Source organism: Giardia intestinalis, chromosome 2, assembly GCF_000002435.2.
Source record: "Giardia intestinalis strain WB C6 chromosome 2, whole genome shotgun sequence".
NCBI classification, from domain to species: Eukaryota; Fornicata; order Diplomonadida; family Hexamitidae; genus Giardia; species Giardia duodenalis.
In genome coordinates, this window is record NC_051857.1 from 1,055,119 (window position 1) to 1,067,680 (window position 12,562).

At 49.3% G+C, this 12,562-nt stretch overlaps 6 protein-coding genes across 6 annotated transcripts; 3 read left to right on the forward strand and 3 right to left on the reverse strand.

Moving 5' to 3' along the window:
* Window positions 1-8: 8 nt before the first annotated feature.
* Window positions 9-4,268, reverse strand: GL50803_0016967 (Kinase, NEK; the record flags this gene model as incomplete). Its single annotated transcript, XM_001708700.1, has 1 exon — window positions 9-4,268. One exon carries the CDS (start codon window positions 4,266-4,268, stop codon window positions 9-11), a length of 4,260 nt encoding a protein of 1,419 aa, XP_001708752.1.
* Window positions 4,269-4,304: 36 nt separating this feature from the next.
* On the reverse strand, window positions 4,305-5,060 carry GL50803_007348 (uncharacterized protein; the record flags this gene model as incomplete). The annotated part of the gene is made up of 1 exon (XM_001708699.1): window positions 4,305-5,060. One exon carries the CDS (start codon window positions 5,058-5,060, stop codon window positions 4,305-4,307), a length of 756 nt encoding a protein of 251 aa, XP_001708751.1.
* An 82-nt stretch (window positions 5,061-5,142) lies between these two features.
* On the forward strand, window positions 5,143-6,906 carry GL50803_007349 (uncharacterized protein; the record flags this gene model as incomplete). The annotated part of the gene is made up of 1 exon (XM_001708698.1): window positions 5,143-6,906. One exon carries the CDS (start codon window positions 5,143-5,145, stop codon window positions 6,904-6,906), a length of 1,764 nt encoding a protein of 587 aa, XP_001708750.1.
* A 21-nt stretch (window positions 6,907-6,927) lies between these two features.
* On the reverse strand, window positions 6,928-11,505 carry GL50803_007350 (uncharacterized protein; the record flags this gene model as incomplete). Its single annotated transcript, XM_001708696.2, has 1 exon — window positions 6,928-11,505. One exon carries the CDS (start codon window positions 11,503-11,505, stop codon window positions 6,928-6,930), a length of 4,578 nt encoding a protein of 1,525 aa, XP_001708748.2.
* An 87-nt stretch (window positions 11,506-11,592) lies between these two features.
* GL50803_007351 (Heat shock factor binding protein) lies at window positions 11,593-11,781 on the forward strand (the record flags this gene model as incomplete). Its single annotated transcript, XM_001708695.1, has 1 exon — window positions 11,593-11,781. The coding sequence occupies one exon, from the start codon at window positions 11,593-11,595 to the stop codon at window positions 11,779-11,781; it is 189 nt and encodes a 62-aa protein (XP_001708747.1).
* Window positions 11,771-12,547, forward strand: GL50803_007352 (uncharacterized protein; the record flags this gene model as incomplete). Its single annotated transcript, XM_001708694.1, has 1 exon — window positions 11,771-12,547. One exon carries the CDS (start codon window positions 11,771-11,773, stop codon window positions 12,545-12,547), a length of 777 nt encoding a protein of 258 aa, XP_001708746.1.
* Window positions 12,548-12,562: the final 15 nt, after the last annotated feature.

Consider the following 12,562-nt stretch of genomic DNA (forward strand, 5'->3'; position numbering starts at 1 on the left):
ACTGAGAATTAAAATTTATTGAGAATAGAGACCAGGTTGGATCCGAGGCCTCCATCGCTATCTATGCCTGTCTGACGCAGAACCTTTAGGGCAAGCTTCCCACTGATAGGACCCTCCTTCTCAGCAAGCCCAGCAGCGCAGTCTAAGTGCCCCAACGAGCAAGCGAAAACAAGTGCGGTCCAGCCTCCGTATGTGGGGTTACTTGCAGGGACTGATATACCACACTCTGCACGGAGCGCCTTAAGACACTGAAAATCGCCGCTCCGCGCAGCCAGCATTAGGGCTGTGACACCTTCTCCCAGCTCATGGGCTTTGGTAGTAGCAAGGCCGATTTCCGTCAAGGATCGAGACGATTCTATGGCAATATCCTTCTCGGAAGCAGAGAGCAGTGTCCGTACCACGTTGTAGTGGCCTGCTTGAGCTGCAAGCATTGTGGCTGTGCTGCCATCGAAGGCTTGATGCCCCAATTCGTAGGGGGCTAGAGCAGCAACAGACTCAGTAGACCCCCGCTTGGCTGCAAACATAAGGGCGGTGTATCCACCCACGCTGTCGGATATTCCTGCCTCCTTCTCTGCGAGCTCAGCGACACACTCCGAGGCCCCTGATGCAGCCGCATACATTAGGGCAGTGACGTTGTTGCACAATAACCCACAAATGGAGAGAGTTGTGGGAGAATGCTGCAAGGCCCTGTTCTCTGCATCCTTAAGAAGTTGAACAGCCTCAACGAATCCATTCCCTGCCGCGATCATAAGCGCCGTCCGCCCCTCGCTATTTTCAAGGCCTGCCTGTGCCTTGAATTTATTCACAGTGCGATAGTCCATGCGGTCGCATCCCAGCATAAGTTGCGTATTCTTAGTATCATCAAGTATGACGTGATTTCCCGCAATAGCAATAGCATACGCACAATTATAGTGTTTCAGCTCCAAGGCGCGCTGATAGGCCGTCTTACCCTCGTTAGTCTTCAGGTCCTGTTCCTTGATAAGCAGACGGACACAATGGACATGATTCTTTTCAACCGCTAAATACAGCGCAAATGTGCCGTCGGTGTTTTGAAGTCTTCGTTGTGACCGCAAGCATCTAACCGCTCCGATATCATCATTCTCTGCTGCAACCATGAGCTCTGTCTTTCTGTTGCCTAAGCTGGAATACTGAGATTGATCAATGGATTCCCACTTGAGTAGAAGTCTAACAGCCTCCTCGTTTTCGCAGATGCATGCATAAGACAAGGCAGTGTAGTTTCTATTGCAGCGCATATTCGCCTCCAGTTCTGCTAGAAACTCTATGCATCTACACTTGTTGAGAATAGCTGCATGCATGAGGGCTGTGCGGCCTTTAGAGTCGGTGATTCGTGCTTGAGTTTGCAACAGACAGTAAACCTTGAACAGATTGTCCTCGTGAACCGCCTTAATAAGAGGTGGAAAGTCCTCGTCCTCTGCCACTTCATACTCACGAATGAAGCTAATGCTCTTACTCAATGATCTGCTAAGGTCGCTGTCGAGACTACGTGTCGGGGTATCCCTAAGAGATTTTGCCATGCTCCGACTGTAAGACAGTGGGTCTGATATGCGCTGAGACTCCGTGGAGGTGAGGCCTATCGTCCTAGCCCCGTACATGCTGGCGCATGCAGTTTCTCCCAGTGTCGTATTGTGCGGGTGCGCTGGATATATACGCAAAGAATTGTAACCGTCGTTGACACTGCTTGCCATGCTGTTGCCACCTAGATGTCTTCCAGCTTCTTCGCTAATGTTAACGCCTTCGTAAGGCATAAGCACGTTGACAATTTCCAGGTGGAGCATTTCAAAGGCGATCTCAATGGCCAGTTTCGAGTCATTGGAAAGGATGCCTGTCTCCTTTCCCAGGAAAAAGGGAACCAGATCAGCGTAGTCGTGAAGACATGCGTATTGCAGGGCCGTTATTCCGTCGCCATTCTTGAAGCCCGCCTCATAGTTAACAAGGAGCTTGACAAGCTTAGGTAGGTGTAACCGCGTGGCAATATGGAGTGCTGTTTCTCCACGGATATTGCGCATGGTCTTCTCCCTATCTAGCAAGAGCTCCACCATTGCTAAGTCACCCTTTTCAACGCTGATGTGTAAGGCTGTGGCCCGCATGCTGTCAATCATGCCGGCCTCCTGCGTCACGAGCAGCTGAGCGACATTGTAGTTGCCATGCTCAATAGCGCGCATCAGTGCTGTTTTCCCTACCTTGTCCTGCAGCCCTGCTTCTTGCTCAATTAACAGAAGAGCTGTCTCTGGGAAGTTGCGATCGATGGCCATCATCAGGGCTGAGGTCTGATGCACATCCACAAACCCAACTTCGTGGGCGACGAGCATGCGGGCAATACTATCATGCTTGTTCATAATAGCTAGCATGAGGGCTGTCTGACCATAAAGATCCTGGGCGCCAGCCTCTAGACCCATAAGAGCTTGAACCATGTGTGAGTCCCCTGCTATTGCGGCACGCATGAGAACGGTCTTCCCATATTCTGTGGTGAGATAGCGTTCTGCAGCAGCAATGGCTGCAGCAGTATCGATCTTGCCCTCGTTAAATGCAACGCCGAGCGCTGTCTCTCCGTAACGAGTGCAGCGTCCATACTCCGTGGCAGCTATTTTATCAAGAAGAGTACTATCTGTGCGTAGGGTAGCAAAGTCTGCGGTAGCACCCTTAACCCCACCGGTCAGTTCAAGGATATGCGCGTTAAGAAGCGTATTGTACTCAGTGATACCTGCAGCAGAAATAGCTCCGGAAGGACACGCCTCTGATTGAAGCACCATTCGAAGACCAGCCTCGCGAGGAAGAAGGGCCTCGGCAATATCTGTCAGCCCTGTTTGCGCACAGTACATGAGAGCAGACATGCCTGTAGAGGTAACAACACCGACATCAGCAGAAGATAACAGCTTCTTAGCTGTATTCCGGTCTCCCTTAATGCAAGCCTTCATTAATCCCGTAGGACTGGAGACGATCTTGGCTGGTATGTTAGGTGGTAGCACGGGCGGGAGAGCCATCACCCGTGCAACTGCCGCAGGCCGTGGCTCTACGGCATCAACAGTGCTTGGGCGTTGGCAGTGACTGCATCGGCATTTCATGGGTCCAGGTGAGCCTGGAGTCCCTGGGGCTGATCCATGGTGTCCGCTGCCTGTGAATGTGCGCGTTGGACTTGCACCGAACTGCAATCCAAGACGAGAACTACACCGCGAGCAGTAGTAGGACTCAGCGTGAAGTCCACCCAGACGCTCAGCAGCTTCCCGGGGGCCATCAAGCTCCAAGAGCAACGAAGGAGACTTGCGCGTGGCGGGGTTCCAGCGCAGTGTCTTGGACAAGAACGTGATAACATCGTTTGTGTATCCTTTACAGAGCTTTATCCCAACATTCTTCCGGAAAAACTCCTTCATATCTCTGTTCTCTGTTACAAACTTTGGCTTGCACAAGTTACAGAGCTCAAGCAGCAAGCATGCAAGGCTCCACGTGTCTGCAGATGGTCCATCATAGCTTACGTCTATGCGAGGGATAAAATCATTGGGCTGAACACTCGTAGTGCTCAGAGCTGGGCTAGTAAACCCAGGGTCACTCTCCACGGGAGTCTCCCTCCCCTTCGACTGTTGAGCCATGACTTCTTTGTATATGCGAGAAATCTCTAGCAGTTCGGGAGGATGGTGGGCCATTTGATAAAGGCAATATGAAAGATCATGAGAATACACGTCTGCTGGGAAGCGCAAAAAGCCGTAGTCCGAGAGTTTGATGCAACGAATCACGTGGTCGGCTGGGCGCTCGTCTTGGCCTGCATCAACCCTACTCATCAAGAGGATATTGCTCGACTTTATATTCTGGAATATAGCTCCCACGTTCATCGCGCGTCTGTTCTGCCTGCTGGTCATGTTTTGAAGATAGATGACGGCGTCGATAACCTGAACCATAACGTCCCAGATGAGAGACTCAGAATAGTGGTCTTTGTAGTCCCGTCGGAAATTGATTTCATCGCGCAAAGAACCGCCCGTAATGTACTCCATCACAAGGAAGACGCAATTCTGGTCCGCATCGTGAATAACGTCGTAATACTTGATAAGGTTGGGGTGATCATAGTCCGGCAAGTGAGAGAGATCGTCTAGCAACGTGGCGCGGACTTCGTCGTTGGAAATATGTGTGAGTGGAAATTCTTTCACGGCCACCACTTGCCCGTCAGACTTGCGAGACGCCAGGTAGACCTCGCCATGGGGCCACTTTGCAATGGACTTAATCCAAGTGTAAGCCTCAGGGAGGCGATAATTGGGCATTTTTTACTCTCGCTTGGATTTTGATTTGCACAACGTTTAATTACATATTCTATTGAACGTGAGGCCATAGTTAACCTTATTCGGATATGAGACGCGCTTCATGCAGCCCGGGTCTCCATGGACAGAAGATCCGCAACAAGACCATTGTTGTTCGCTTGTTACAGGATTACACTTAAATACGCCAGTATGGAAGCGCTCTACTTCCGTTTTCTCGCGAAAAGCATGGACATACGTTTTCTCCGTCCCTGGAGATATGTAGGATGGCTTGCTGGAGACATAAGGTTTTCTTGCAAATCCCGGGAGTTCAACCATTTGGGAACTTTGTCCCGTAGAACTGGATCTCAGTTGTGAGCGTGTCTTCGTGCAACTTGGTTGTTCTCGGACGCTGGGGCCTTTGTAGCCTTCCGCTCCTATGTATGCCAGAGTGTCCATGCGATCTACAAGCATCTCGGCAAGCTCTTCATTATAGTATCCACGTCTGTAATACGACGGTCCATAATGAGAGCGTACGTTCCTGTTGCGTCTGCTTGTATTCGCAAGGCTATTCCGGAGGGTTTCGTGATAGATTACCTTGTTAAGCTCCTCATCTGGGGTCATTGAAAGATTCATGAGATCCGTGCGATAGGTGTCTGTGCTCTTAGTGGTGGGGAATCCATCCTTAGTTAGAGGAAGGGGAGAGCGATAGTCGAAATCTGCCAAGCTGTCTATAGTAGTATGCCGCTGGAGAGACCGCTCGCGCCTATCGAAGCACGGGGCCTCCCGTATCCCCTGAGGGTTGAAGATGCTGTTCATGGCACAGGATTATAAAATCAGGGTAAATTTTCAGGTCTTGCTCCTGTTTTAGCTAAGATAAAGCTCTGGGTGTGGCCCGCATATGAGCATCCAGGACATGGCGCACGGCATCATACGGGAGTATCTGAAGCTCCATGACTACACGGAGGCCTACGAAGCCTTTGAACGCGAAGCTATACATCGCGGAATCCCAAAGCTCTTCAGTAAGCGACTGGAGATACTCGAGGCTGTTGGGATCACTTCACAGTTCAGAGAGGAATTTGAGAAGAAGAAAAGGGGCGTCCCACATCTAGAAACCTCTTTGGAAGTGCTCATAAAGAGTTACAAAGAGGCGTCTGCAAGTGAAGAAAAGGAAGTGGCGCAAGCTCGCCGCGTCCGCCGTAAGCGGCCGCAAGGCATACATCGCACGATAGAAGAGACAGCAACGTCACAGCCAGAGGCACCACAGTTAGAAACTTTACTTTCCAAATATCAACCTTCTGAGGAGCCCGGTGAGCTCATCTCTCCACATCCTATTGTCTCAGTTAAGGATCACATTGCCGCTAATGGTGGCTTCCCGCTTTTCAAATCAGTCCTTTTCGGGGCCAAAAGACAAGCTACTATTCCAGATACTTGGTATCAATCGCTCTTTTGTCTTTCGCTCTCACCAAAAACAAAGCCAAAGAAGACGAGCTTTTCTGTTTTGCATCCAAAGTCGTGGGCCATTCACCAGCGTGAGGGAGGTCCGTGCGGAGTCATTGCAGTTATTCAAGCGCGTGCGGCTAAATACCTATTTCATGGCGCAAAACCACGTGTTTTGGCCTCTGCTACCTTGATTCAAGCCCTAACCATTGGATTGCAAAACTTAGCAGCCGAGGATGTACCGGTCCCGTTTATCGAAGCAGTTCTGTCTGCCATTTATGACACTTTAGAACTGGTCCTGAAGCAGAGCCCTACAGGTCGTGCGTACTTAGTTGTTCCAGCTACTCACAGGGCATTTGCTAGAGATCTTCTGCAGCAGCTTTCGAGCGTAGCACCCTCAGACACAGTTGCGCGGCAACAGTTACTGGGAGACATTCATGGTCGGCTAGGCCTGGCGCGAATAGTTGAAGAGATGGATGACTTTGAAGTCATTACAGCATCTTCCCCGGCGGAAATCCATGGTATTCTCTCTTCTCTCTTCTACCAGTTCTATGCAATTACAGCTTTCCCGTCTTCCTTTATCCCAGCCCTCGTTGTTTCGGTGATACTCACGAGAACGCTTCGTGAAATCGCAGTCACAGACTTTGATTCTTCAAATAATGGCAGCCATGGGCCTAGTACTGGGCTATCATCGGACAGCCTATTCACAAACATGAACAATGCGTCCATGGAATTGGTGAATCTTTTCATCCACGGGAAGGCAGTGGCTGGCACCCACGATGGGGTCGTTACCTGCGATGGTTTTACTCTAAAGGGCATTGACACACCAACAGATGTAGGCTTGCTTAGCATCTATGAATATTACAACTACCTCACGATAGGCGACAATCTGAAGTGGGGGGTTCTCTGTCCATGCTTTGTTTTATTCAACGAAGCACACTATACATCCCTCTTTCCTATTGACAAAGCAGCCATGGATACTATCTCTACTGGACTAGCAGATCGCATGTTTGGTTCCAGAAAAGAGGTAGATGTGATTTATTCCGACTCCTTGGACGACCAATCGGAAGCTGTACGGCTTACGTTAACACTAGAGGGCCCTGTAACGTGCAAGAGAGAGGAGGACGGCATCAGGGACAAAAGCTTTGTCAACCAACTAATATACACGTTATTCGGCACGTCTATAGTCTCTATATCGTGGAACGGGGCAGAACCATACCTTTAATGGCACTGTGATTAGCAAGGCTTAGGAAACACACAAAGCAGGAATTCCAAAGCAATATGCTGTGTATATTTGCTCACAGATAAGATCGGTTATCTCTAGCCTCTTGAAGTACTCGTACAATCTCAGTCGGCGGAGAACGCCGGACGACGGGCGCTCTTTATCTACACCAGAAAACGCTTCAACATGCTTGTGGACAAAGTACTTCAATATGCACATGATAGCTTCCATCGTCTCATACTGGTCAAAGTATTTTCGCTCGCACATGTCGATGATGTCCTTCATAAATATGCGGGACTTATAAAAGTAAATATTGAGTGTTTCGGTCGTTGGTTTCAATAGTTTTGGCAATTCCAGTGGCGTATACGCAAGCAGGCTTGGATCTTTTATAGTTTTGATGGAGTTAGAATGAGTCGAGGACACTTCCGATGAGCACAATAGAGGAGAAGAAACCCTGGAGGAGACCTTAGAGGACGTTATGACAAGGCGCTTTCGTTCAAAGAAGGTCTTGAGCCCGCTGTCTATTCCCCCCACGCCCAGCATGCTACTCCTTCTGCTGTGGACGACAGACGCAGGAGCGGACAGGGATGTATCATCAAAGGATTCCAGATGATGCTCTGTGTACGCGTTACCCTCACGTGCGTCGTGTTTAGGGTGATGCACCTCTATGGAAGTAAGATCCTCTAGAACATACCGGTCAACTTGCGAGTATAGATTGTCTCCTAGCGCGTGCGACAAGAACCTGTCGATCACCATCTGATACTTTCTCAGGTGAACGTGAATAGTGTTATAGATAATCACAGAAGCGTTGTGTGCAAGAACTTTGAGCTCCACTGTAGTAAAGTCCTTGTTATAAGGTTTTAGCTTCATGGGAAGCAGAAACCGGCCTAGAGAACAGATGGCAAGCACGTGTTTAAAGTAAAATGAGAGGTGAATGGCAAGCGTCACCAATTTAATGGAGAGGGAGTGCTGGATGTTCGTCTTGATTATGTGCAACAGGACTAAGATGAAGGGCTCAAAACGTGTCTTAAAGGCTGCGGTAGCTAGCTTTTCAATCCGTGCCCGCGACTTGACGTCCACCTGGTACGACTTGCGCGAAAAACCCCCGACAGCCCTGATCACGAGGCTTTCAAATGCCAGATCAGACGGAAGCTTCTCGTTCCAATCAAACCCGTCCTCCTTCTTAAACAGGACAGTGGTTCCTTTGTGATAAGGAGTGAATTTGACCAGTGGGGCCATGTACGAGCTTTGAGAAAAGGGCAGAAGCTTTTCTATGATGGGAGTGGTTTTAGAAAGCTTCTCTGACCTCATAGACATCTCCTCCATATCCAGGGCAGACAACATATTGATGTACGTAAAACTTATCTTTATAGGAGAAGGCAAACTAATCAGCGTGCGCTCGTTAAGTGAAAACTTCGATTTAATGAGATGGTTCGGTCGAACAAAGGGCGATATGAGGTCGCCTGCCGTACAGAGGACGGTCACATCAGTGACTGAATCGCAAATGGCACCGCCAGCATAATGCGCGAAATGGGACGCGGCAGAGTGGATGACATTCGAGTTAGACTTCGTTAATAGTTCATCGTTCAAGTGCGCAACAAGCCTGGCATAGTGTGCATTGATATCTATCAACGGAGTTGGGGCGGGAAAGTCAGCACTCGGGCCCGTTATCATTAGTCCGTGCGGCGTCTCGTGTAAGATGAGCCCCTTCAGCATCTTTCTGTTGGCAAACCAATAGTGGGAGATCTCGTTGAGTCGCTCAATGACCAAGTCGAGCTGATGAAAACGGTTCTTGAAGCGGATCGCAGCACTTAACAACGTCAGGTAGATGTTATCTGACAAAAGAAGTGGACTGATCTCCCTGGCGTACAAGACCCCGTCCATGAGGATGAGAAAGACATAGAGGGCCTCTGGATCTTTGATTATAGTCATAAGTATTTCATAGGCCTCGTTATACACCACGCTCCTGGGTTTCACCAAGTACACCTTGTTATGAGTCTTTAGAAGCTGACGGAGTTTGTGGGGAGCAGAATCCGCCTCGCCCAGATCTGGGGAAAGGCTGGAGAGAAGCTGATCTTCTGTGATAACTGTGAAGTTGTTAGATTCAATATATTCCTCCAGTGACTGAACCGCATGGCTTACTGATAACTCTCCGCTTCCACCACAGGGCGCTTTATTCGAAAGGGTAGGGCAAACATGAGACCCCAGCATTACTATTTCCGAACCGCTGCTGCGGAAAGATGTCAAGGAAAAGTGGCGTAGCAGGCGCTGCAGCGTATCGGAAATGTTCGTCATGTCCATGTAAATGCTCGTCCTGAAGTCGCCGGGCTCGGAAGCTGTAAAGATATAAAGTAGATTGACCAGTAGGGAGGACAGCGAAGCTATCAGTATCTTTTGTGCGTGGGGGTAGTAATATGAAAACATAGGATTGGATTCTAGGGACGATAGCAGGGAATATGCAAGCTGGGTGGTGTACGAGTCCTCCGAGTCCTCGATGAGACTGAGCTGCTCCTTTAAGAACTGAAGAAGATATATGCTTGTAATGATGCACGGATGGTAGATCGACTCATTGGCAAACGCCTCATCTAAGCGGTGTCTCTGTGTCTCGGGCGGGGGGATATACGAAGAGAGGAAGACGTCTTTGGTATCTGTAGAAGCTATGGAGTTGTAGGCTTCAATTAGTCCCATAATGTGTTTGTAGTATCTCAATACAAGATCGTTGTAAGAAACAAACTTCAGCACATTCGAGGACGTAATAGCATCTGCACCGTCAAAGGACGACCGAGTCCAGTCACACTCGACCATGATCGCTCGTTCAACGAAGACTTGGAGCACCTCGACAAGCTTCTTGAAGGCCTTGGTCTTCAGGAGAGCCACAAATTGAGAACGATCGTTTTCAGTCTCCGTAGTGTACGAGTAACCATTTGCAATGAATGTCTCGGGCTTCTGAAGAAGGTATCCATACTTGTTGAGGCTCTGCTTAAAGTGGACCCCGATAAGCTGAATAAAAGAAAGGCACTGATTGTCACCATAGATTGCCCTGCCGGTCCTCGCGCGGGCGACCTTATCACGGAAGTCGCTGATACGGCTGGGCGTCTGCTGTATCTGCTTTATATGAATGTTAGAAAGGACGTCACCGATGAGCGCAGAAGTGAAGGATATCCGCCGTGAGTTGACATAATTCTCGTAAATAGTTTGTGAGAAGAATGGAGATATCAAGTCGTCCAGATCTACGTCGTACAAATGATAAGGATAGGTCAAGTTTCCTGTGTAGTGAGCGGCAAACTGCTTCGTAAGTTGGCAGTGCAATCGAAAGTTGTGTATTTCCTGATTATAGGACCCGTCTGGATTGTAAATCTTCAGTGCCTTAAAGAACCGGAGGGGATCGATACTGCAGCACTTTATGAGAAAAGACCGAAGCTTACTGTATGGCTTGGCGAGCGCACGGATGCATTCACCAATAGGTACTAACTCCAAAACAATCTCGTGAGGAAACCGGCCATTAGGATGAACTGTGGGTTGATATCGCGAATCCATGTCGGCGTAGTCACACTGGAAAAGCTCTCCTAACGTGTCTATGCCTGAAAGCCCTGCAGACTGGTTGTTGTTCTCACCAGGCGCAATGTTTCCGCTGTTTGGCAGGGCAGATGTAAGTGGGTTGTCTGGTGCGGTAGGAGTATTCATTGAAGGAGCTCCTGGAGTGCCCTCAGGCCAATAAACGTGATCGAGCGCTTCGATAGACATATCCTCCATAGGAGTTATAGAATCCATCTTGGACTCTAAAGCTAGCTCACGCAGGTCGGGGGTTGGCGGAGCAACAGTGACAGGAGTTGCGAGCCGAACCCCGATATCTTGAAGGCTCACTGAGAGTGACAGATGTGGGGACCCTTTCGAGGCGCCCATAGTTGTCCCTATAAGTGTGGCTTTGGCCTTAGATTGCAATATAGTAGACTGAGAGGGTCTGTCAAAAGACGTTTTCATGCGATAAATTCTCAAACGCACGGAAGAATACAGCTTGATATAATATTCTAATATCCTCTGGTAGTGGCTTCGTGCAACTTTTTGTTCGCCTGATTCATCCTTCTCCAGCCTGCAGCAATAGCCGGAAGAAAACTCAAGCAGCTCCTCCACAAGCTTCTCACAGAGGAAGCGCTGCATTTGGCGCGAGTAGCAGTGGAGAAACTCAATGAAAACGTAAGGACTGTTGTGCTCAAAGAAGAGCATAGAGATCTGGTGGCAGGGCATAGACCCGTGATTACGAAGGTAGATCCTGATAGAGTCGTTAAACCGCGGAAGATCCAGAGGAGGAATCGGCTTGACGAAGATACCGTCCACAGCGGGTGGCATAAATGTCTCAATGGGGAACACGTACGACTTTCTTTTGCTCTTCCCATGTATAACCTTGTAGAGACGATTAGTGCGCAGGTAGTGACGCGCAGTTTTTGAGACGAGGGGATTGTCCGATGTGACAAGGGCAGAAAGACCCTCGATGTCTCTCGCATCAGACATACACTTCAGAACGCGCTGGATCAGTGCGGGTTCAGCATCACCTGTCTGCACGAGCAGCAAATCGTCAATGTTGTAGGGCGCTGGTCGACTCATGAGCAAAATAGTTTTTTCGTTCGCTTCGGCCACTTTCACCATTCCTGTCCTGCTATTTTTAATAAAGATACGCTAAAGCAAAATTTAATGTCTACTCCGGAGAACCCGGAACAGCTTGCCGAGTCGATCCAGACGCTGCTACTAAACATAAAGCACCAGCAGGAGCAGGCTACAGTTCGCGTGAGCTCCGCTTTGGACGACATTTTGAGTCGTATTGACGCTCTCGATCAAAATATATCCCATCTTCTTGAAACAGTGAGCGCAGATGGAAAGTAAATGCCGGCAGGCACTTCTTGACGGCGTATACAACGTGGGGTACGCAACACCTGCCAGTATAGCCACGGCGACGGGGTCCACAGAGGCTGCTGCGTATGCGGTTCTCTCTGCAGCCACTTCTCCCAAGGAATATTCCCTGCTGATAATTTCGTCGGAGTGCGGGGAGCATGGGATGGTGCTTCGACTTTCGCTTTATCCTTCAATGAAGGACTCGGGGATCTCAGAGGAAGCCGCCCCCCGTGCTCTTGCGGCAGTGTCTCACTCGTTCATAAGACTTTACGATGAGGAACCGTCAAATGTATGGAGCGCAATTGTGACGAAAGAGTGCGGAGAAATGATGACAGATCCTACCTATGGGATGCTGTATGCGAGAATCACAACAGACGAAATAAGAAGCGCCATGGAGGCCCGCAATGAACGGCTCCAGCTGACAGATAACGATCTTGTTCGCTACTCTCGTGAGCTTTTCTATGCAGTGGTCAACTCGGATGCACGTCGCGAAGCACACGCTGAAGAAGCACAGCCTCACTTTTGTTCGTCTACAGAGCCCCTTACATCGATAGATGAACCGCTAATCAAGAAGACGGCCTTGCAGGGAATCTCACCTACTGTAGTTTCAAGCTTGGCTATTACTGAAGATGGGTCATTGGAAACTGTGCACAAAGAGGTGGTTGTATCTCACTGTGCTAAGCCAAAGGTGAAGGCAAAGCAAAAGCCCGCTGCGTGCGACATAATGTCATTTGTGAAGAGGCGAGATCCCAACTGATGACCTTATTAAGAC